Genomic DNA, 26,389 nt, shown 5'->3' with positions numbered 1-26,389 from the left:
GTTTGATTCAAAGTGCTGGAAAACATCCTAAAATGCACGCAATTGAAGAGATCGTGGTACGTGTGCGTGGAACATTTGCTAGAAGTCCATGTAACTCCATTATACAAGCTAGAAGGAACCTAACCGTCCCCCATTCGATGGTGTATGACATTGTGCACAAACGTCTCCGGTTGCAAGCTAACAAACTCCGACTTTGGCTTCACATTCAGCCTGAGGATCACCGCAGCCGACGCGATTTTGCTTTACAACATTGCATAGTGTAGAAGAAAGCAACTTCTAATTCAATTCAGTGCCATTTCATGATGAATCTAACTTCCACGTCTGTGGAAAAGGTAACTGACGTAAGTCTCGGGTACGGGGAAGTGAGATTCCTGGATAAGTAATAGAATATGAAAGGAACACACCAGAAGTGAAAGAGATTAGGATTACGTTAACGTAGCGTGATTTGTCCACTTCCTCTATGGATTCTACAGTGACAGGAGATACCTATCTCGGGATTTTGGCGAACTATACAGTTCCACACATGCCTCTAGACATCGATTCTCCAGCAGGATGGTGCTCTCTCCCCTCCCCCCGCTACTATCATGGGACCATGGCAATGTTACCACATTTTTCCATGAGACGTATACTGAGTGATTGATCGAAAGGATGGGGTCCCATTGCCAGGGCCGCTCTTTCTCCCAATCTGACTCCATGCATGGAGGATAATTGAGGGCATTGTTAACGAACAATGGTTCGAAATGTGCTAAATTTGAGACAATGCAGTAGAGGCTGTAACATCTGTCATACTTACGAACATGTGACGGAAATTGGGATAATGCTTCGACATATGTTGAGCTACAAACAATGCCCGCATTGAACTGTACCAAAATGCATAAAAATGTTTGAGCTCCTGTGTACAATGTTGGACAACTAAAGCTATAAACTGTGATAGCTACAGAAATATCAACAAATACTTCCGTCTACCACTAGCCCAGACGCCATATGTTTATGCACACATAAGAAGGAGTCAATCATGCTTATTCATACAAACACCTATGGAAAATGGTTCATTCGACTATTGCACATTCTCTCAAGTGTACAACCACTATTTGCAAATAAATACACATTCACATACTCAGTAAAGTGACTGATGAAAGGGTGGAGGGGGGGGGGGGGGTCCTGTTCCCATCCTCACAGACGAACCATGTGCCATCCTGACGCAATGGGCCGACTTTCAGCTGTACTACAGCATGTACGAGTACCTCATAACCACATGATTAGAAGATTACCGTGTACACCATTTTCTGAGTGCCGCCGAAGCCCCTGAGCAGACTCCCCTTGTAATTTTTGATCATGAGAGCCTCTGAGGCCACCCAAAGCACACCCACAGCCAACCTTAGGGGACCCTTGCGTCTATACAGTAAACACACATTTTTGGTGTTGGTAGGGAGGCTTGCGTGCCTCAACGATACAGACAGCCGTACCGTAGGTGCGACCACAACGGAGGGGTATCTGTTGAGAGGCCAGACAAACGTGTGGTTCCTGAAGAGGGGCAGCAGCCTTTTCAGTAGTTGCAGGGGAAACAGTCTGGATGATTGACTGATCTGGCCCTGTAACACTAACCAAAACGACCTTGCAGTTGTGATACTGCGAACGGCTGAAAGCAAGGGGAAACTACAGCCGTGATTTTTCCCGAAGGCATGAAGCTTTACTGTATGATTGAACTAAGATGGCTTCCTCTTGGGTAAAATATTCCGGAGGTAAAATAGTCCCCCCATTCGGATCACCGAGCGGGGACTACTCAAGAGGACGTCGTTATCAACAAAAATAAAACTGGCGTTCTAAGGATTTGGAGCATGGAATGTCAGATCCCTTAATCGGGCAGGTAGGTTAGAAAATTTAAAAAGGGAAATGGATGGGTTAAAGTTAGATATAGCGGGAAATAGTGAAGTTCGGTGGCAGGTGGAGCACGACTTTTGGTCAGGTGTATACAGGGTTATAAATACAAAATCAAATAGGGGTAATGCAGGAATAGGTTTAATAATGAATAAAAAAAATAGGAGTGCGGGTAACCTACTACAAACAGCATAGTGAACGCATTATTGTGGCCAAGATAGACACAAAGCCCATGCCTACTACAGTAGTACAAGTTTATATGCCAACTAGCTCTGCAGATGATGAAGAAATTGATGAAATGTACTATGAGATAAAAGAAATTATTCAGGTAGTGAAGGGAGACGAAAATTTAACAGTCATGGGTGACTGGAATTTGTCAATAGGAAAAGGGAGAGAAGGAAACATAGTAGGTGATTATGGATTGGGGCTAAGAAATGAAAGAGGAAGCCGTCTGGTAGAATTTTGCGTAGAGCATAACTTAATCATAGCTAACACTTGGGTCAAGAATCATGAAAGAAGGTTGTATACATGGAAGGACCCTGGAGATACTAGAAGGTTTCAGATAGATTATATAATGGTAAGACAGAGATTTAGGAACCAGATTATAAATTGTAAGACATTTCCAGGGGCAGATGTGAACTCTGACCACAATCTATTGGTTATGAACTGTGGATTGAAACTGAAGAAACTGCAAAAAGGTGGCAATTTAAGGAGATGGGACCTGGATAAACTGAAAGAACCAGAGGTTGTACAGACTTTCAGGGAGAGCATAAGGGAACAATTGACAGGAATGGGGGAAAGAAATATGGTAGAAGAAGAATGGGTAGCTTTGAGGGATGAAATAGTAAAGACAGCAGAGGATCAAGCCCGTAAAAAGACGAGGGCTAGTAGAAATCCATGTGTAACAGAAGAGATACTGAATTTAATTGATGAAAGGAGAAAATTCAAAAATGCAGTAAGTGAATTAGGAAAAAAGGAATACAAACGTCTTATAAATGAGATCGGCAGAAAGTGCAAAAAGGCTAAGAAGGGATGGCTAGAGGGCAAATGTAAGGATGTAGAGGCATATCTCATGAGGGGTAAGATAGATACTGCCTACAGGAAAATTAAAGAGACCTTTGGTGAAAAAGAGAACCACTTGCATGAATATCAAGAGCTCAGATGGAAACCCAGTTCTAAACAAAGAAGGGAATGCAGAAAGGTGGAAGGAGTATATAGAAGGTCTATACAGGGGCAATGTTCTTGTGGACAGTATTATGGAAATGGAAGAGGAGGTAGATGAAGCTGAAATAGGAGATATAATACTGCGTGAAGAGTTTGACAGAGCACTAAAAGACCTAAGTCGAAACAAGGCCCCGGGAGTAGACAACATTCCATTAGAACTACTGACAACCTTGGGAGAGCCAGTCCTGACAAACCATCTGCTGAGCAAGATGTATGAGACAATGAAATTCCCTCAGACTTCAAGAAGAATATAATAATTCCAATACCAAAGAAAGCAGGTGTCGAAAGATGTGAAAATTATCGAACTATCAGTTTAATAAGTCACAGCTGCAAAATACTAACGCGAATTCTTTACAGACGAATGGAAAAACTGGTATAAACCGACCTCGGGGAAGATCAGTTTGGATCCCGTAGAAACGTTGGAACACGTGAGGCAATACTGACCCTACGACTTATCTTAGAAGAAAGATTAAGGAAAGACAAACCTACGTTTCTAGCATTTGTAGACTTAGAGAAAGCTTTTGACAATGTTGATTAGAATAATCTCTTTCAAATTCTGAAGGTGGCAGGGGTAAAATACAAGGAGCGGAAGGCTATTTGCAATTTGTTCAGAAGGCAGATGGCAGTGAAAAGAGTCGAGTGGTATGAAAGGGAAGCAGTGATTGGGAAGGGAGTGAGACAGGGTTGTAGCCTCTCCCCGATGCTATTCAATGTGTATATTGAGCAAGCAGTAAAGGAAACAAAAGAAAAATTCGGAGTAGGTATTAAAATCCATGGAGAAGAAATGAAAACTTTGAGGCCGATGACATTGTAATTCTTCAGAGACAGCAAAGGACTTGGAAGAGCAGTTGAACGGAATGGACAGTGTCTTGAAAGGGGGGTATAAGATGAACATCAACAAAAGCAAAACGAGCATAATGGAATGTAGTCGAATTAAGTCGGGTGATGCTGAGAGAATTAGATTAGGAAATGAAACCCTTAAAGTAGTAATGGGGTTTTGCTATTTGGGGAGCAAAATAACTGATGATGGTCGAAGTAGAGAGGATATAAAATGTAGACTGGCAATTGCAAGGAAAGCGTTTCTGATGAAGAGAAATTTGTTAACATCGAGTATAGATTTAAATGTCAGGAAGTCGTTTCTGAAAGTATTTGTATGGAGTGTAGCCATGTTTGGAAGTGAAACATGGATGATAAATAGTTTAGACAAGAAGAGAATAGAAGCTTTCAAAATGTAGTGCTACAGAAGAATGCTGAAGATTAGATGGATAGATCACATAACTAATAAGGAGGTATTGAACAGAATTGGGGAGAAGTCGAGTTTGTGGCACAACTTGACTAGAAGAAGGGATCGGTTGGTAGGACATGTTCTGGGACATCGAGGGATCACCAATTTAGTATTGGAGGGCAGCGTGGAGCGTAAAAATCGTAGAGGGAGACAAAGAGATGAATACACTAAGTAGATTCAGAAGGCTGTAGGCTGCAGTAGGTACTGGGAGATGAAGAAGCTTGCACAGGATAGAGTAGTATGGAGAGCTGCATCAAACCAGTCTCAGGACTGAAGACCACAACAACAACAACCCACAGATTTCACAAAATGTGACCCATTCCCACGTCTTTTAGTAGCCTGATAACCTCCCTGTTTTGAGGTATTACGCCAGCACGAGCCACATCCCTGACGTAATGAAAAAATGGTTCAAATGGCTCTGAGCAGTATGGGACTTCACATCCATGGTCATCTGTGCCCTTGAACTTAGAACTACTGAAACCTAACTAACCTAAGGACATCACACAACACCCAGTCATCACGAGGCAGAGAAAATCCCTGACCCCGCCGGGAATCGAACCCGCGAAGCAGGGCTGTCTTTATGGAAAATGTTTGCAATTGACTCTGACATCATGATTGTATCCTCCCTTGCACCTCTTCATCTAAAGGAAATCGGTGGCCATGAATGTCTTTCTCCTGGTCTCTAAAAGTATTGAAATACGAAGGAGGGAGATCAGCACTGGACTGAGGATGGTAAAGGTTTCCCAGTGAACCTTCTGAAGCGTAGCCGAAACAAAGGGGACGAAACTTTTTCTTTGAGTGCAATGGCCGTCTGCTCATTGATTTTTCGGAACATGGCTCCACAATTAACACACCGCAGTATGCGCACACTTTGCAAAGACTGAAGTGACTCATCAAGTCAAAATGCCGAGGTAAGTTGATGAATGGCATCGTCCTGTTGTAGGATAGGCCCTTCGCACATGTTGACAAAGGGAGGGTTGAGAGGGGGGGGGGAATCTGAATATGACTCGCAGAACTGCCTCCACCCAATATTATACCAGTTTCCTTGAGGGAAAAGAAAACAATTTTATCAGCTTTAGTCCGACACTGGATGTTGATCTCTCCGACCTTGCATTTTTCTTGCCAGAATTTCCAGTGCCATTCTACTGGCACCTTTCATTCATGAATACTTTTCAGTAAGGATTTGGAGGACTTCCTGTGAATTTGTTTTGGTTCACGACAGCTGAGCTTGTTGATCTCACGGCACTGTGTGGAGGGTCTGATGCCAGGCAACAAGCATGGTATCTCTCTCCTCCTTCCGTTAGATTGCAACTGAATCGTCTCGCACTCAACAAGTGGTGTGGCATGTATGAGACTTGATCACACAGACATCATGGAATCTTAGAATCACAGAAACATATCACTAACCTACAACAAGAAAATGATCATGTTCCAAGAGTTCCCTCCATACAGCTTCTAAGACCTTCGTAACTCACTTTCTTGTACCATACTTTTACCATCACACTTCGATTTCCTTGGAGCACACAAAAGACAACAAGCGCAACACTTCCTGAGCAACCGGAGAAACAACAAAATCTCTCACTTTCTCTTGTTCATCATTAGAGGCACGGAACTTCTTGCAGCTGGCATTTTTCGCGTTACAGCCGTAGCATATATACATGGGCGCCTTATACTCTTCTCTTCTTCCTAATCATCAACAGTGTCTCGTGCAATTGCTAACGATGCCGAACGTTCTGCAAAACACAATGCCCTGTAACAGGTGCTCGTATCGCTCAGCAGCCTTCCAGAATTGCACTCTCAAGACGGACTACTCTCGCTCTTTCCTGATGGAGCACTTGCACGTTCCATCCATAATTATGTTTATCTATAAGAATCATAACCGCTTGCACCAAAACAACATGTCATCTGATCAGGAACTGTCAACAGCCTACTCAGTGACGATGCACACTTAATTCCAGAAATGACCAAATAATTATGAGTATTTTTTAAATACCGAGGTAACCACACACCCGATCGGTCTCGTGCTGGATGTAGAGATATAACAGAACTACACACCCAACGCTAGTTACCAATTTGCTCTACAAAGATCTTAATGTCTTAAATATGGCCAACGCCCCTAGATGTTCTTGACTGGAGTATTTCTAATTAAACAGCATTTTGAAGCAACAACCTCTCAGCATCCAAGAAGGTGCACAGCAGCTGTCGAAAAATTTATTACATAAATACTTCTTTCTGTTGGGTAATCGACGCACTTTCATTAACACCTTATGTAAAACTCACAGTTCCGTTTTGCACAGTATTGCCTTTCACTTGCATAGTCTCTTTTTAGCCTCCTTGCAAATGTTTTCGCAGCAAACCTGACAATCTCCCTATTTCCTGCTAACAATCAGGCAGAAAATGAACACCTCACAAATTCTGCGGGAGGTGACTTATTTGTAGCATTAAGATGGGAGCCAGACTTGTGGATCTATGAGGTTGCTCATTCATGATGTTTTGGAAATCTTCCAGAAATTCATCATAGGTCCTCTGCTTCCCAGAGCACTGCTTCTCTATCTCCTACATATTCCTCTCAGACAAAGTGGAGGCAGGATGGTATCATGTGGTACACACTAGTTTCATCTTTCGCATCATGAGTGACGGTTGACACCTGTCGGCGGTGGAATTGTGGTCCATTATCTGAGATGACGTTTTCTACTTTGACCACTTCTATCAAGAAATGACTACAGAAGGAGATCATTGCCATCTGTGTGATCGCACTTTGTAGCAGAGTGAAAGTAACGATCTTCGATGTCGCCTCAGCATCCACGGAAACTTATTGGAAACCTCATGTTGTGTGTGTAAATAGACCACACAAGTCGACAGCAACAGACACTCGGATCCTCACGGGAATGATACAGAACAAAGGTGCATGGTCACTAACAGTTGGTGGTTTTGCGGATTTTTCGAGTTACTAGGACCTTCTTTGTATGCCATGTTATTTTAAAGTATGGCTTCTCCTTAAGTTTATTGATGTATTTTCTCGCCCAGTATGCGCATATCTGAGGTGCATGTATCAAATAACCTTGTTTGCGAACTCCTCTGGAATGCACCGTGTCTAAAGACCACACTATCGATCTGACGTAAAACTCTAATCTTTCTTCCTTCTCATATGCAGAGAACCCAGTTTGGGCTTGCAAGGTTCTTTTTGGAGAACAGACTAAATTGACGTAATACCAGTTGCTCATGATCTCTACACCTTGTGTTCACTGATCGCTATCCTATGTGCTTCTCGAACTTCACATTCCACTGAAAAGATCAAGAGGTGTAGGACCAAATATGTGCAAGACTGGGTCATGGCAGTGCATAGAGTTCATGAGAACAGGCTGTTGTAGCTCAGGAACTACATCAAAAAGCTAAAAGAGTTTAATAACTCTCATTTGTCTCAACTGGTAGCATCTCAGTAGTGGCAATGACCAGTTCTTTTCTAGCACGTGGAGAGGCAACGTGCATTGGCAGTGACCTGACGGCTACCATACAGTTATGTAAGTGCGTTGCAATGGTGAGTCGGTTAGCTCATGCAGCAGCACGTGGCCTCGTTACTGGGAGATTATCATCCACGCTGCTGAAGACTGTCGAGTTTCTTGCAGAGGATGTCAGTCTCTGTGGTAAAACTCGCCCCTGCAAGTGATGGCACGTGGCGCATAGGCACCTGCCTCTGCATGGAAGGATGGGCAGTTGAACTGCCTAGATCTTGACCTACTGCCCTACAAGACAGGAGTCTTGTTGTTACTGGAAGTGGTCCAGGGGGCAGCCCACAGGCTAGCACCAAGTTCAAGGAGGAGGATATGGCACTTTCAGATAGTGTGAATATGGAGTCCTGAAGTTGTAGGGGTTACATACCTGTCGTCCAGAATGGCCCTTCAATCTCTATTCGTATTACTGGATTGCTGCTCTCTGAGATCGACCTAATGATTATTTATACTCGTACCTGGCATACGTGTTATGCTGACGAATTTCTTCCACCATGCTCGGTACAATAAATCCGTGATATGATAAGTGACTGGGTGTTGTCTGTTGTCCTTAGGTTAGTTAGGTGGAAGTGGCCGTGCAATCCGTGACATGGCGCCTCTAACTGCACAGCCACTCTGCGTGGCTCAATAATGATATTGATATGCCAAGAGCTTAACATCAGTCACATCAATCCATTCATTTTTGGCAAACAGACGAGTTGGTTATTGTTGCCTCTATTATGCTTTGGTCCAGCATGTCTCAAATTTCAGCCCCCATCTTTTATCAATATGCCCGTGGTATCAGATACAACCTTGCAAATATTCTTTACGATTCTTAAACCTAATTTATACCCAAAATTTTCAGTTATACCCAACTTGTGCAAACGATATCCTTGTGTAATTCCATTATCACGCCCAGCTAGCTTCTTTTATCCAATGCCTTCACATAACACATTTTTTCACAAATTATCTCAAGTAGGCATCTCTCATTAACCCCCTTAACATATGGAATTGATCTGACTGTAATAAATTTAGAGAATAAGGCCAAAGTCAGCCCAGTTTTAATTGTTGACAAATTTATTCAAGATTACAGCTGTCTCCACCTCCTCTCCTTGGGGGATAGAAGTGGCAACTTTGCATGATGTCACCACTCCCCTACATCCCCTCTCCTATCCAAATTCCCCCCTTTCTGCTTTATCTCCCCTCACCCACTTGTACATTGGCGGGAAAAAGACTCGATCTGTGCTGATCTGGTAGAGAAAAAGGACATAAGGTAGTGTTTCATTTATTTCTTTTTACGGGAAATAAATTGTGGTGGTTTTGTCCTGCTGCTATTTTGTCTTACAGCTGCCTCAGCAGTCTGTCGCCCGCTGCCTCTATTACCTGCAGCTGCTGCCACCACTAGAAAAAGCGGGTGTATTATGTTCGCCTCAAAGTCTGAAGACTGACTGCGCTAGTCCAAAACACCACCACAAGAGGGTGCTCGAAAATATCCTACAGCCGCTCCCTGCTAACGCCCCCACTACTGAACTGGTGGGGAAAGGCTGGAGTGGAAAGTAATGTCTTTCTTTTTGGCGGGAAATGTGTTCAATTGATGAGATGTCGGTGTCGGACAGAGAGGAGTTTCATAAGTGTATTATCTGTAACCACACATCTCAGGACTTCGTCCGTATTTTTCTACTCGATGATTGGAAGGAGGTAATAATGGACGAGCGTAGGGGGAATACTTTCCAGCACATAATGGTGATGCAATGGGATAGACTGAAGATGCATTTCACAACTCATAGCTATTATTGCCAGTGCTGGAGCTGTTTGTGCTTTTTGAAATGGTTGCTCTACAGCGCAGCAGACAAATTCGCACCCCCATTGAAACTCTCAATCGTCTCTTCTTATTGACCAAGTGTGTCCCGCTGTTTGACGCTGAGTTCGCCATAGCCGTTACAAATGGTGCTCTTTTTATTTCTCGGCAACTTCGTCCTATTCCACTACCCCCAAGAGTTCACCGTGGTATAGCCTCTGAAAAACTTGTACATATGTACGTAGTAAAGAGGGACAGGAGAACAAACTATCATTGAAGTGCAGGGAGAGTTGTCTCCTACTGATCTCCAAGTCAAATACTGCTCACGAACTTGTACACAATTATGTGGTAAGACAGCAAACTATCACTGAAGTCTAGGAAGTGCATGTGCATAGCTGCTGAGGAACTCGTACACAGATACGTGGTCATATGGTCTGAGGAGAAAGGGCAGCAAACTATTAATGACGTGGGGGAGGGCCAGTACACGCTACCACAACTTTTGTAAAATGCTTTGCTGCTCTAACAACACATCGAAATTGCCGTGAAAAAACCATCACTTATAAACAACGGATCATAATGCAACACTTGCATTGGGAATTGAGAAAAATCGTTCTAATAACGCTATTACCGCAAAAAACCTCAAAAAATTTCGCCAGGAGAGAGTGGCGGTAGGTGCACTTGTGTTCACCTAGAGGTGCAGGTACACGTTAACCAGCAGAGAGCCAGTCTAACCTCTCAATCAGCCTCCCCTCCTCCTTCCCTCTCCTCTTCCCATAGGTATGGTTACCGTTCTTCCAGGCCTGTTCTATCCTGTATCTCATGGTACACAAAGAGATCCATCTACTGTTAGTGGTATACTGTTGCTGGTCTGCAGAAAACAGTCTCACATGGACAGAAAACTCAAGAGGAGGACGCTTCCTGCAAGCCGTTAAACGTGTTTCTTGGAAAAGCTGACCCCCCCCCCCCCCAGGAACAGTAGCAAAATACCTGCTCATCCGTCACAGAGGAAGGACTTAACAGTCAACAGTGGCGTGCTTTCAGACACTCTGGAATACGGCGACACTGTCTGAAAGTGGTCCTTTTCTAAGCCAAATCGGCTCGTGTAGGAAAAACATTGAAATAACACATCCCACGTAAATAAGATATACATGTATCACCATGAGCCAATCCATCGTCTCTGCATCTCCCATCCCCCCTCCCCCCCCCCCCCCCCCCACCGCCAAAATTACAATAGGTGGAGAGCAGTATCCACCGCTGCATGCTCTAATAACCCGTAGATCACATAACTAATGAGGGGATATTGAACAGATTTGGGGAGAAGAGGAATTTGTGGCACATATTGAGTAGAAGAAGGGATCGGTTGATACACGCTTTCTGAGGCATCAAGTGATCACCAATGTAGTATTGGAGGGAAGTGTGAAGAGTAAAAATCGTAGATTCCCTTACGGCGTTTATTAAGCTATAGTATCCCTCATAGACGTAAGATGACGGAGACTGTCTACAACTGCCAAGTCCAAACTGTGAACAGTGCAGTGCACATAACGTGCTTTTGGTTGCACATCGAAAACTAACTTTTTTTAGTCCTTTGAACATACCTCTCATATTCGAGTCACCATTACAGTACTGTCCTTTTAAGTTATCCATTGACAAATCAAGACGAGCAAAAAGTTCGTTTAAAATACTAAGCAGATTTTGTGATTCTCATGTAAACCAATAAAGTCTTCATTGCTGATTAAGGACTCATCGACAGTACGAATACAAAATTACACTTCTTCACGAATGGAAGATTAACGTGTTTCGTCAACCATATTAGAAAAATGTTCAGTCTTCTTGATTGAAGCCAATACCTTTCTTACCACAGACTTTCCTAGTAGATCAATGATCTCGTTTTGAATATCGTGGGATGTTCACTCATACCCAAAACGTCCCAACCAATCTTTAAACTCAGATATGTCATTCTTTCGCAGTTCCAATAGTTGAAAAAAATTGAGTTTACGATTTCATTCCCTCTAATTACTATTTCTTGTTGGCATAGAAACTGCACAGTAGTAAAAATTGTCTCAAGAGCTAAACGGCCTTTCTTCATATCACTGTCTAACTGTTCATTCAGTTGGGAGGCCACACTTCGGTTAGTGATAGAATTTGGTTTCAGAGCACCTTCTATATGCGTAAACGTATTTTCATGAAGACTGAATTTTTCCAAAGTCTTTTCCCAGTTGGAAAACCCTACCGAAGTAAATGTCCAGGTTTCGACTGTGAACAGTTCTCGCTGAAAGACGACGAAGCAATTTGACGACACAATAATTGTTGGAAGTTGACTTGCAGTATCATCAACTTCCAAGCGCACCTTTTTGGTACCAAATTTATCCATTGCAAACTTAATTCGCAATACACTAAAGGACTAAAGTAAATGGATAAAATATAGTCATATAAAATATTCCACAAGACACTAGAGTCGGAACCCTAAACACGTCTGCAGCATGCACTGAACGAAACTACCCACTGAATGACTGCGACAGCAGGGTGGGCTTATATAGCCGCGGCGTAGTAATGTCTCGAAGCGTCAAGACGACGCAAGGTGGAGGGTTCCAAGTGCTTCTGCTCAAGTCCGTTTGATGTCGCCGTGTAAGCAGCGCTGACTTTACCCAAAGGTTCGGGCACTGGGACAGATTCAAAGTGTGCCCGCAGCACCGTAACACTGTCATGATTCACACCACTCGTTTTCAGTTAACCTGCTTACTACCGTAATGATTATTTGTTTTAACTAATTACTGAATGTATTTTAAAAGGTAACTATTGTCAAACAAGAAAAATAATAAATTCCAAGATAATTTTGTGATTTTACAATGGATGAGATAACTACTAATTTTCTTAAATTATTGGGGGGGGGGGGATTCCATGAGAGTGAATTTACACTTATTTAGCTGGAGATTTCACTGATTTGAGTACTGTATCCATTATCTGCACTGTCACAGTAATTGTTTTAAAGGCATAAGACTACATCCGTTGCGCAATGTGAAGTGAGGTCTGTCGGCGCAATATTCGTTGTTGTTGTTGTTGTCTTCAGTCCTGAGACTGGTTTGATGCAGCTCTCCATGCTACTCTATCCTGTGCAAGCTGCTTCATCTCCCAGTACCTACTGCAACCTACATCCTTCTGAATCTGCTTAGTGTACTCATCTCTCGGTCTCCCTCTACGATTTTTACCCTCCACACTGCCCTCCAACGCTAAATTTGTGATCCCTTGATGCCTCAAAACATGTCCTACCAGCCGATCCCTTCTTCTAGTCAAGTTGTACCACAAAATTCTCTTCTCCCCAATCCTATTCAATACCTCCTCATTAGTTACGTGATCTATCCACCTTATCTTCAGTATTCTTCTGTAGCACCACATTTCGAAAGCTTCTATTCTCTTCTTGTCCAAACTAGTTATCGTCCATGTTTCACTTCCATACATGGCTACACTCCAAACAAATACTTTCAGAAACGACTTCCTGATACATAAATCTATATTCGATGTTAACAAATTTCTCTTCTTCAGAAACGCTTTCCTTGCCATTGCCAGTCTACATTTTATATCCTCTCTACTTCGACCATCATCAGTTATTTTACTTCCTAAATAGCAAAACTCCTTTACTACCTGAAGTGTCTCATTTCCGAATCTAATTCCCTCAGCATCACCCGATTTAATTTGACTACATTCCATTATCCTCGTTTTGCTTTTGTTGATGTTCATCTTATATCCTCCTTTCAAGACACTGTCCATTCCGTTCAACTGCTCTTCCAAGTCCTTTGCCGTCTCTGACAGAATTACAATGTCATCGGCGAACCTCAAAGTTTTTACTTCGTCTCCATGAATTTTAATACCTACTCCAAATTTTTTTTTTTTCCTTTACTGCTTGCTCAATATACAGATTGAATAACATCGGGGAGAGGCTACAACCCTGTCTCACTCCTTTCCCAACTACTGCTTCCCTTTCATGCCCCTCGACTTTTATGACTGCCATCTGGTTTCTGTACAAATTGTAAATAGCCTTTCGCTCCCTGTGTTTTACCCCTGCCACCTTTAGAATTTGAAAAAGAGTATTCCAGTCAACATTGTCAAAAGCTTTCTCTAAGTCTACAAATGCTAGAAACGTAGGTTTGCCTTTTCTTAATCTTTCTTCTAAGATAAGTCGTAAGGTCAGTATTGCCTCACGTGTTCCAACATTTCGACGGAATCCAAACTGATCCTCCCCGAGGTACGCATCTACCAGTTTTTCCATTCGTCTGTAAAGAATTCGCGTTAGTATTTTGCAGCTGTGACTTATTAAACTGATAGTTCGGTAATTTTCAAATCTGTCAGCACCTGCTTTCTTTGGGATTGGAATTATTATATTCTTCTTGAAGTCTGAGGGTATTTCGCCTGTCTCATACATCTTGCTGATAGAGTTTTGTCATGACTGGCTCTCCCAAGGCTGTCAGTAGTTCTAATGGAATGTTGTCTACTCCGGGGGCCTTGTTTCGACTCAGGTCTTTCAGTGCTCTGTCAAACTCTTCACGCAGTATCGTATCTCCCATTTCGTCTTCATCTACATTCTCTTCCATTTCCATAATATTGTCCTCAAGTACATCACCCTTGTATAAACCTTCTATATACTCCTTCCACCTTTCTGCCTTCCCTTCTTTGCTTAGAACTGGGTTGCCATCTGAGCTCTTGATATTCATACACGTGGTTCTCTTCTCTCCAAAGGTCTCTTTAATTTTCCTGTAGGTAGTATCTATCTATGTAGCAATATTCGTTATAGCAGGCATAAGAATCACACCTGGAGAATGAATACATGATGGTAATACTTCATGTAGCAAAACAGTGTTCATGTTTATTCAGTAACTTTTTTAAATAAATGAGCTGACATTAGAACAGCTGAGCTGTTAAGAACGGTAACACTTTACTGTGTTACTCCACAAGGAGTAAGATAACTATGTAAAATTCCTCTACTGTCTATTCACGCTCCATCTGTACATAAGGAACGCTGCTCCTGCGACTCCAACATCTCTCAATGGTTATGTGAGTGAGTTCTTTCCGGAGCAGATTTCATCCACCCATGGTTGTACTTAGACCGTTGTTAACAAGCATTTTACTTTGGTTGATGTTCCTTCAGACGACATTCTGTGAGGTGAACTGAAAATCTCATCCTTCTAGAGTATACTGGAACACACAAACACACACACACACACAGCTGGTACTCGGTGCAGTGGAGAATCTAAAACCGCTATAAGAAAGACACAACTGTGATGTGTAGTCAAGTATTTTGTTACTTTTTTAGGAGGCCAGTCTTTCCAAGGAATATGTTTGACAGCTTGCTGGAAACGCCAAGTACTTGAGTCTTTTGGCCATCTGCGACTGATTTCTGAAGACCAGACACAGTATAACACTACCAGCAGATGGAACTCTTCGTATACCGTCAGCAACGGAATATAACAGGCCCGGAAAACTGGTATCCCTAGCTAAGGAAGAAGGAATGGGAAGAAGGAGGGGATGTAAGTGGGAAGGTAAGATGGATCTCTGCTGGTTAGTGTGTATCTTCACAGTGAGGCGAACACACCTGCAGCTTCTGCCACTCTCTCCTGGCGAGATCTTTTACGGTCAGTTTTTATGGCAGTTGTGTTATTACATGGCTTTTTCTCAATTCCCAGTGTCTGTGTTACGTTATGACGTATTGCTTACAAGTGGTAGGTTCTTCATGACAATTTTGATGTGTAATTAAAGCAGTGAAGCATTTTATATCAATTGTGATAGTGTGTATTGGCCTTCCGTAACAGCTCTACACTTGTAGATCTGTAGGAGGCAACTCTTCCTACACTTCACAGACTTTTTGCTATCCTATCCCTTACCATCTATATGTTTGCAAGCTCCTGAGCAGCTATACCAAGGTGAATTCTTGGGGGCAGTGGAATAGGACGAAGTTCCCAAGAAACAAACAGAGCACCGTTTGTTTGAATTTGGAACACCAGGGCTAGAGGGTCACTGTCGAGTAGGGCATACAGCAACACAGTAGGAAGCACCAGTAGATACCACCAACGTTAAACAGCAAGACACACATGGTCGGTAAAAAGACACAGCTGGGGACAGTGGTGGGAGTGTGAAGTTTTCTACATGGCAACAGTGCCTATGAATTGTGTAATGCAATTTAGTCTATCCTGCTAGATCACCATTATGTGCTGAAAAGTATTCCCCCTGTGTTCGGTCATTATCACCTCCTTCCATTCCGACCATAGAAGGTTATGGACGCTGTACTCAGATGTATACTTACATGTTATACACATATGAAACTCATCGCTGTCCGATACCATCATCGTGTCAATTGGACGCACTTGCCACCAAACACACATTACTTTCCGTTTCAGCCTTTTTCGCGCCAGTACACAAGTAGGGGCCGGGGATGCCTGTATAATAGTTTAGAGCAACCACTTTTTGCGGACTAGAGCAGTAGGTCCACAAACTTCGAAATGAACATACACATGCACTATCGGTAAAAGTGGTTTCGGGGTGTGGCTGGAAGGGGTAGGGAGCGGCTGAGTGCAGCTGTAGGACAATCCAGCAGCAGGATAACACCATCAAGAGCATGTTTTCTGCCAAAGTAAATATATAAAGACAGTACCTTATGTCCTTCTCGTCCAGCAGCTCGCCAATTCACAAAGGCCGAAGGGAAGGTACTGTTAGAAGGTAGAGGGGAGGGGGGGGGAGGGGAGGGGAGTGACATTGACACATCTACCCCGCAGGTGAAGGAGTTCGGCGAACAGCTGCCATCTTGAATAAATTTGGCAACAATGCAAACAGGGCTGACTACGGGTTTGTTCCTCAGCTTACACCTTTTTCCCTGAATTTATTTTTTATGTAACATGTGTAGAGCCCTAGGACGAAATTGAGGAGCAATTCAACATGTTTATGGAACGAGTTAGTACATGAAATAATGGCATATCAAATAAAATGTTTATGAGTCTCATGCAAATGACAAGCTACAAGTTGACATTAGTGCAATCAACAATGTAACACAGGAATTAGAGTAATTTTTTCCAGAAACTCTGCAACAGAATAGGAGTAAGCCATGAAGGAAATCTTCAGATTTGACTTGAGAATTCGTGGATTACTGATGAGATTGTTCAATACTTACAGTAGCCTCTTGGAAGTTGATGCAATAAAATACTGCAAGCCTTTCTGCACAAGAGTGAAGAAGGAGTGTGTTATATGAAGAGACTGGAAACCAGTGATGTCATTGCTGAAACGCATGAATTGGACGTCCACCAAAGGCAAAATTCGATCAAGAATTATAATTTAAGGCCTACAAATAAGAACTTTGTAATCTTTTCAGAGACAGTGAAGGTTTAGGAAAAACGGTGTGAGGGATTGTGTTTTGAATACAAACGAAGACCAAAGTAGAGAGGATGCAAAATGCAGAGATGTAACATCATGAAGAGCGTTTTTGAAAAAGAGAACTTTGTTAACGTCAAATATAATTTGAAGTGCTATGAAGTCTTTTCATTATGGAATGTAGTCTTGTACGAAAATGGAACTTGGAAGACAGACAGTTCAGAGAAGAAGAGAATAGATGATTTTGGAAGGTTTTGCTGCACAAGGATGCTGAAGAGTAAATGGGTAGATCTGAAAACTAATGAGAAATACCAAATCGATTCGTAGGAAAAAAAGGAGTTTGTGACAGATCTTTTCTAAAGGACATAACCTGAGGCATCAAGGCATAGTTAATTTGGCAGTGGAGAGAGGTGTAGATGTAAAATTTATAGAGGGAGATTAGGTTTCGTAATCAAGAAGCAGGATAAAATGTATGTAGGCACCAATAGTTACGCATGGGTGGACAGATCTGAAAAGGATTTTTTAAAAATTTGGTTTAGGTTTATTAAACCATAGTACCAAGAGCTTCTTACAGACGTAAAACGTATGTGGAGAAGAATCACGCTATAAAAGTTGGAAAAGTGGTTGCATAGGCTATACTAGCGTGGAACGCTGCATCAGACAAGTGTTCGACAGAAGAGCACAACAACATTAAGGAGACTGGAAAGCCAAGGAACATTTGGATTTTCCAAACGAAACTTACTACTTAGGTTTAGAATGCAAGGATTGTGTTAAACAGTAATTAGTGGTAAGTGCACCAGGAGAGAATGTGTTACTCAAAAAAACTAGTACTAGAAAATAACTGTCTTGTTTTCCGTAGTAAAATGATGGAAAACCTCATTATCGTTGATAATTCCACACAGGTATCATAATGGATGAACTGGGGATGGATGATTTCTAAGGTCATGCAGAGGTATCACCTGAGTTGTCTTAAATAATGCATGGTAAGAAAGGGACACGGGGAGCAATTGTGTGAAAGAGTTGTTTTGAGGTATATATTGGAGAGATCTACGGCTGCCAAACACAGAAATAGTTGGATATCCGAATATCTCTTAATTCTCCTTTCCATGCACAATAAAAAATATAAACTTACTTTATGGTATCCACGAAGCTAAAGCACCCACTACGAAATCGACAAGTTTTCCTGACAAGGAACGTCTCGTTCGCGGAGCAACACTAGCAAATGTTTGAAGTAAATCTATTTTACATGTGACACTTGGGTTACTTGTGACTTCATTCCATAAGGCGTACTTCAGTCTCTTCCCTTTGACTGTAGTGACATCTCCAATGAAATAACCGGTGTGACCCATCAAAAGTGTGAAATATGAAGCACATGAGTAACACTTATTGAGTTACAGATGGAGCTTTGAGAATTTTATGTCAATAAAACGAACAGTAAATTATTTATAACAGAATATGTTTGAAATAATTATTTCTGGTGAGCTTCACTGAATTTCATGCTACAATTAATACGGAAATTGAAACAAAAGAGCTCACTCGCGAAATATAGTTCATAACTAGATGTGCCATTAGTGAATTGGAAGTGAGTGTGTATAGTTTACAGAGTATACGATGTTGGTTTTTATTTTTGGTATGCTTTATGTTTTAGTGTTAGGCGCCTTTTACATAATACATTTTTTAAAACCATTTAGTCACGAGGAGCTGTAGAAAACAGTAATCGGCGTACATAGGCTAATGCTGTCCAAACAGCTGACGATTTCAGAATTATGACTTCAGATTGTTATTCTGAATCCTTCAACTTTGAGTTCATCTATAAATAGTAGTCTCAATTTATTAAAACTGCTTTGAGTTTATCTATATAAAGGAGTCTCAATTTTTCAGTTACTGCAAAACTGCATAAAAAATAATAGCCTTCGGGTAATATCCATCGGCGTTTGGGACCATACCATATTAAATTATGCAGACAATTTATTGCTTGGTAACGTGTATAAATGAATTAACAGACGAGTGGTAAACTGGTACAAATTACCGGTAACGAAATACAAACACAGAACACAGTTCGCATTCCATAGCCATAGGTCAGTCACAGCAAAATACAACTTCCTTTAGTAAACGCTGGAAAAATTCACTAGCAACCAAATAAATATCACATGCTGCATTAAAATAGTTACTGCACGGTGGCAGTTGTACTGTGATTTACTGTGGTCTGTGCCTGTAGAAGACATGGAGGTCTGCATCTGCTAATCTGACTTCTTTCTTTATGCGGCAGGACGTGATGAAGTTATACGAACATCTTCCGATGCGCATCGGTATGTTCCCGATAGAAGACCCCGAGTTTACTCACCTCGACTTCATGTGGGCCTTGCAGTCACGGGAGCTCGTCTACGACCGCCTCGTCAGAGTCTTGCAACGCTACTGACCGCCGGTCGCGGCTGATGTTCCGGGTAACCTCCACGCTAAGTGTCTGGCGTGGACGTATCCTGCAAACAAACTCTTTTTACCTTGGTATCACTGCGATGAACTACAAAGCCGTGGCAAGTAAAAGACGAGGGATAGAAAAGAGAGCACACAGAGTAACCACATTTGAGCTTGCACTTTCGTCTCCAGGAAAAATAATATAATAAGTACAATGTCGGGTGTGTTAGAAAGTATACGTAATCGTCATGACGTGCTCGTACACGCAGGGCAGTTATACACTTGCAACTTTGGCTAAGGGAGCATTTTCGTCCAGCTCACTGGAAAAGGAAATTGCCCCGGCTATCCGTAAGTTGCTGATCCTACTTTAACAATTTTAGACCCTGTCCCTACACTGTGTTGATATATGTAATAGCAGCGACTAGTTTACAGCAAATGTGGAATCAGGAAGATTGCAAGCAGGTTACTAATGCGCGATCATTCTAGAAATCACGTTTAGTCTCTAGTAAATAAGCAACAATTTTCTTGATAAAAACATGGACTAAACCAATTTTATTACAACTGTATAGTTTTTATTACCCAGAATGAATACGTGGTTAATCACTGCAAAGTGGTGAAAACTTGCTCCAAGTCACTCGATCAGCGAAGCAGAATGTAATATACATTATATCACATTACGTTAAAAATGTGTGCAGTATGACAGCGGAGATTGGACACCTTCAGTCTGGTTTGTAACACTCAGTATTGTTACAAATGTCTTGCAAAATAACATCCTAGTTGTATTAATCACACACAACCAAGACTGCTGGTCTTCTCGTCCCGAAGACGGATGGTTCGAGTCCTGGCGGGTTCACCTTTACACCCCTTCGATTCATCTTCCGAAGATTCATAATGACACAGACACAGTACTGTTCTGTTCCGGAAGTCGACACACACTAGTACATAATATGTCTACACACTTAATATACTGTACTGTTCTGTTCCGGAAGTCGACACACACTAGTACATAATATGTCTACACACTTAATATACTGTACTGTGGAAAAGCCAAGCCTTACACCTTTATATATCAATGTCCTGTCTGACTCATCATCGTCAAGCCCAAGAAACTGAGGATATGCATCTGAAAATTGGAGAGGATGTTGATCTTATACTGTAGACGTCATTTAAAGAGGCATTTTTCAAAATTCCACCCTAACGGGCGTGAAATAGGGGGCTAATGATTTTTAGAAAATGTCCCTATTAAAGCAATTTTGAAGTTAGAATTACGAAAATAAGTATTTAGATCCTAGGTCAGAAATAATTAAAATAGTGAATGAAAGTTTTGTTTGTAAATATATCAGTACTACTACATCATTTTTAAAGCTACATCTGTGGAAACTGGTATTTAACTTCTAGGTTCGAAATTGAAAAAAAAAACGGTTTCAGTGCTTTTGGAAATTCAACCCCCTAAGGGAAAGAATAGTGGATCGAAACTTTCATGATATTATTTCATTATGAAGACATTTTGAAACCCAAATCTATAAAAAAATTATTTTTGGGTCCTGAGTTAGAAATAAAAAGTTTGTGTGTCACAGTTTCTTGACATTAACCTCCATAGAGTTAAAATAGCGGACGAAAGTTTTTATGGGAATGTTTCATTATGGGAGCATTTTTGAAGCTGTATCTATGAAAATTTATCTTTGGTGTTTCGTCAGGAATAAAAAAATACGTTTCATTGTTTATGCAAATTCAATACCTACAGGGATGAAATAGGATCCGACTGATTCACTGGCTCATCATAGCCTAGGGCACACCTATGACAGAAACTTGAAATTTGTAGAGGATGTGGATTTTTTTTAAGGCATCGTTTGAGAACAGGGACTTAAATAGCAGATGAAAAGGTTTTTGAAAATATGTCATTATTAACGTAATTTTCAAGCCGCGAAGGTATTTGATATATGGTTTCCAAGACAAAATTTTTAAAAAATATGTGTATTTGAGCATTTTTAGAAATTCATCTACTAAAGGGGTAAATAGTGGGTGACATTTTTTTAAATAAATCATTATTAAAGCACTACTAAAGCACTCTGAAGATATATCTATGAAAACTTTGTTTGAATTCTCGCTTGGAAATTTAAAAAGTTACGTGTTTCAGTGTTTTTGGAAATTCAACCTCTAAGGGGGTGAAATAGGGGATGAAAAGTTTTATGAAATTACTTCATTATGAAAGAATTTTCTGAGGTGAATCTGTAAGAAATTGTATTAGACTTCTCGATTGGAAACAAAAACAAAGAAAAGTGTTTTACAGTTTTTGGAAATTCAACCCCTGGATGGGTGCATTCGAGGATGAAAGTTTTTATTTAAATATTTCATTATCAAAGCACTTTTGAAGCTAAATATACTAAAATATGTATTTGGTTTCTCCATCAGAAATAAAAAATGCCAGAGAAAAGAACGAGACGAAACAATTCTTGGTGATTTCAAAGACGAACAAGAACTAACTTTTCTGGCATCGTCCCGATGCCAGAGAAGAGAACGAGCCGAAACAGTGCACAGAGTTAATCTGAATCTTTGCCCTACTTTGTCGCAGGCGATAAAATCTATTTATTACTTAGATATCGATAAGAAATGTTGTTACGTTGAAGGCACATAAATAACGAAGATACTATACTTCACCCTATAGTGCCCATTGCAAGATATAACTCACAGGGGCAAAGGAACGTATCAAAAATAACGAAATGGGATAGGTATACGTTACCCCAACTCACTAACGGTTCAACCCATTTGAGGAAGGAACCGCGTGCGGGAAAGCGACATCCGCGTAACGAAACGTTTTAAGGAGTACTGAAAGACTATTTCAAATATTGTAACTCAATAACGACTACATATAAATACTTGTTTTGTAAATAAAACTTCCTTTTCCTGCTGCTAGTTACTTTATTTATCCCATACGCGATTCGTCTTCTCCTATTCTAAGCCATCATCAGTGGGATATATAACTATACAGTTTTGTTAATTTTAGATTATTTAACAGTTAACTTCGCGATTTTTGTGTAAAAATAGTAATTACTATTTTATTATATTACTATATTAAAGTAATTAATATAATTATATTATATTACTATATTAAAATTGTAATTACTATTGTTTTGAGAAAGAAATCGCGAGGTGAACTGTTTAATAATCTAAAACTAACAAAACTGTATCGTTATATATCCCACTGATGATGCCTTAGAACAGGAGAAGGCGAAGCGCGTATGGGATAAATAAAGTAACTAGCAGCAGGAAAAGGCAGTTTTATTTACAAAACAAGTATTTATATGCTTGATGCGGAGGATGGCCACACAAACAATCCTGTTGACTACACACAAGTTTGCAACACGACTAGGTCTAAGCATTACAAAACTCGGCAAAAAATAAAGAATATTTGGAAAACGCTTCCACACTCTTATTCCACCAGGCCTACCTATCAAATTTATGACACTTCCTGTAGGCTGCCATTCTGATTTGAAACTAGGACACGCTTGATATGTAGTAACACGCTATAAATGTTACGACGGATACGACGTAACCGGCCCCTGGTGGCCGAGCGGTTCTAGACGCTTCAGTCTGGAACCGCGCGACCGCTGCGGTCTCAGGTTCGAATCATGCCGCGGGTATGGATGTGTGTGTTGTCCTTAGTTCAGTTAGGTTTAAGTAGTTCTAAGTTGTAGGGGACTGATGACCTCAGATGTTAAGTCCCATAGTGCTCAGATCCATTTGATACGACGTAGAAACCGCCATGCCAGCGTGCAAATAGCCTTCTTTCCAATGCAAGGGGCTAAATTTTGCTAGTATAATCATGAACAGCATTAACCAGCATAGCATTAGTATATTTTAACCCACTCTATAGAATAAGATTATATGATCTCCTTTTCTTTGTTAATTTTTAGCTGAAGTCATCGCTAATCCCTGAAGGACCTCCTTGGTGCGATCTACGGTACACTATTAAAGAGGAAGTGTTAATGCAAACGCGGAAGACTGCCACTGATAAAGTGACAATATTGTACCACGTGACTTGCTTTGAAAAATGCTGGAAACCACAAATTTTCATGTGGAGGCAAATACAGGGTGTTCGGAACTTCGCGTAACGGACTTCTAGGACATGTAGAGGGGACTGCAAGTACATAATGTTTTGAATAGGAAACCATGTTGGGAAATACACCGTTTCCATTCTACAACGGTTTCAATTCAGACATGTAATGCGTCCATGTCTGCTATTCTAGAAACTGACGTTGCAGGAGGTGGGATGGAGAGAGTGTGCCACGACGTGCTTCTTGGGTACAACGTCTGTATCAACGTTGGTGGTTGTAACATAAAAGCCACTAGTGTAATGCATCAATACTGTTCTGTGCGTATTGCATGCGGGGATCTTTTTTGTTTTGGAATAATGTAAACACGTAATACAAAGAAATGTGCTTCAATAAAAAAATGGATATTTCGTTATGTTTCTTTTCGAATCGTTACCTAATATATGTACTGCTTCACCCCTAATTTAGTTCCTCAACCACAAGAGAAAGTGTTAAAAATCTGAAATGAAACCGTCTTAGAACGGAAATGGTACATTTACGCTCATGGGTTCCTATTCAAAATTATATGTACACACTGCCCTCTTCAAGTCTTAAAAGTCCTTAACGGGAATTTCCGAACACCTTTTATAAACAATTTGTGGTAAGAACTCACAGTACCGTAGGATGCAATGCTCTTCTGCTTTGAACGAATCTGTATGCGTCTATTCCGAATCTATGCTAGTTGCCCATGTTGTCAGTTATACGTTTTGTTAACAAACAGACCTTTTGAAACCCTGTGTTTAATTGACTGAGACGCCAGAATCTGAAACCGATTTCCAACCTCCAACTAACGTGGGGAGTCTTCATTAATGCGGGCAATTTATACTATGCAACGCATGTCAGAGGACTCATTTGCATACGTATGGTGATACGACATTAGCTAATGGGAAATTGGTTGTGCATCTAGCAACCGACGGGAACGGAATGCTAATGTTTGTCCCGCTGTGGAGCAATCGGATTTGGTTCTAGTAATGAGGTTAGCAGCTTCCAATTTAAAGGTAAATATTCTAGAGTCCACAGGGGGAAATACATTAGTCACGGCAGCGAGGTCATTGGACGGATGAAGTTTGCTCTTGAGAACGAACAAAATGTCGAAATGTGCTTCAGTTGTACACAACACATGCACCAAAATTTGTTCACAGTTTCACGTAATTAAAAAGAAAAGAAAGAGTATATTCTTCAGACAGCACACTTTTGTGATCTTGATTAAGTCTACAAACAATCAAAAATTTCCGTTTCCAAGAGACGTTATTTGTTGGCATTTTGGGAGGCGTACCACATTACAATATATTCCCAATGTCTGTCTGAGCAGCAAAGTATAATAAAGTTTCAGTTAAGACCATATCGGAAATAATAAATATGTATGTAAGCTACATTCCAACAAAAAACCATTGACAGGGCTTACCTGCAGTTGAAGATTTTTCGTCCCATTGCTTGCACACTTTGCCTGTACTTAACAAACTACGTGACGGGTGCTTATTCATAAATTTCTCCCAGACGATCCGACACCATTTACAGAAATTCGACTTCGCCAGAAAGTCTTTGTCCAAAACGCTAGCGAGTTCACTGACTCTTTAACGACCCAGTTTCTTGTAATATTCTATACGTGGAGTTGGAGCCTGTTGCGGAACTTGTCTCTACATATTCTATCGGCTTCCCGAGCTCCGCTGTACATGTAACATGTCTATCAGTTTCTGGAAAGAGAATGCATTCGAAGACGACTTACAAACTGTAAACTCAACCATTAACACGTTACAGACGACTGTGTACTACTGTACGAAGTTTCGGGATTCGATTTTGCCACCACGATATTTCATCTGGACACGTGCTGGATATAATGGCAATGGCTGACTACTTCACAAAATTTATTTGCACGCCGTATGCGTTTCGCAGATCCCTCAAGATCCAAATTGTACAATCAACATACTGCCAGAAAACATTGCACTCCATGGTGAAATGTAGAACTTCACTGCCTCGTAGTAAACCGATTGCCATGGCCCTCAATGTACTGTACTCTGTCGTCTTCGGTGGGATCAAATAGTACGGATATTGGAATTATATGCGTTACCCACTTGATAGTTGCTGCGCCGGTTAATATGGTTTCTTGCTGTCCTTATATCCACGTGCCCTTTGATAAAGGAATCTTAAAATGCATGAGCAGTGACCAAAATTGTTATTTACGTAGTCCATTGCGTGACCACTGGATACACGGTCGAAGACAAAAAAGACATACAACGAAGGAAGTATCCGAATGGGACGGAAAACGGTAGATGCAATGTACAGTTATGCTCAAAAGTATCCGAACGACCTGAATTGCATTTCTTCTGATTCGCATGCAACCCACATAACGCAGCTGTCTAGCAGGTCCTCTAATCGCTCCTTGGTACAGTCGTTTGACTATGGAAAATGGTTCCAACAAGTCACCACTAGAAAACACTACTCTGTATCACAATAATTCAAGATGTAAAGTAATACCACGATACTAGAGATATCAGAGAACACCTTATCACACATAAGACTGTCCTTAAGGCTAGTAAGCTCGCATTTATTGCAATGAATGACACACCTGAAACGTTACCACTCTCATTATTAGGTCATATAGGTAACGCACGTAGTAAGTTCGTCGAATTCATGATTTCATCTTCAAAGTAACATACCGTACTTGTTATTTAACACAAAATGAGATGAAAAATGTAAGTTATTCACGAGCAGCTAGTTGAGAATATGTATGAATGACACGACGAACCGCCTCGTTCTGCATATGGATTCAAACCCAGGTAACGCAGACTAAGATTTCGTGACTGACGGAAACTAACAGTCATTCCTGACTAGGCATACAGAGTGTGATATACCTCGATTT

At 41.1% G+C, this 26,389-nt stretch overlaps 1 protein-coding gene across 1 annotated transcript in view; it reads left to right on the top strand.

The window, feature by feature from the left end:
* The window catches only part of LOC126281175 (lipase 3-like), an 83,951-nt gene extending 64,273 nt beyond the window's left edge, over nt 1-19,678 (top strand). Inside the window, exon 5 of the mRNA XM_049979861.1 lies at nt 19,293-19,678. Within this exon, the coding sequence (XP_049835818.1) occupies nt 19,293-19,442 (150 nt within the window). The 3' untranslated portion in view covers nt 19,443-19,678. The remainder of the gene's footprint in view (nt 1-19,292) is intronic.
* Nucleotides 19,679-26,389: the final 6,711 nt, after the last annotated feature.

The sequence above is a fragment of the Schistocerca gregaria genome, chromosome 7 (genome assembly GCF_023897955.1).
Source record: "Schistocerca gregaria isolate iqSchGreg1 chromosome 7, iqSchGreg1.2, whole genome shotgun sequence".
In the NCBI taxonomy this organism is placed as follows: domain Eukaryota; kingdom Metazoa; phylum Arthropoda; class Insecta; order Orthoptera; family Acrididae; genus Schistocerca; species Schistocerca gregaria.
The sequence above is the reverse complement of the archived record's forward strand: the minus strand, read 5'-3'. Positions and strand labels throughout refer to the sequence as shown.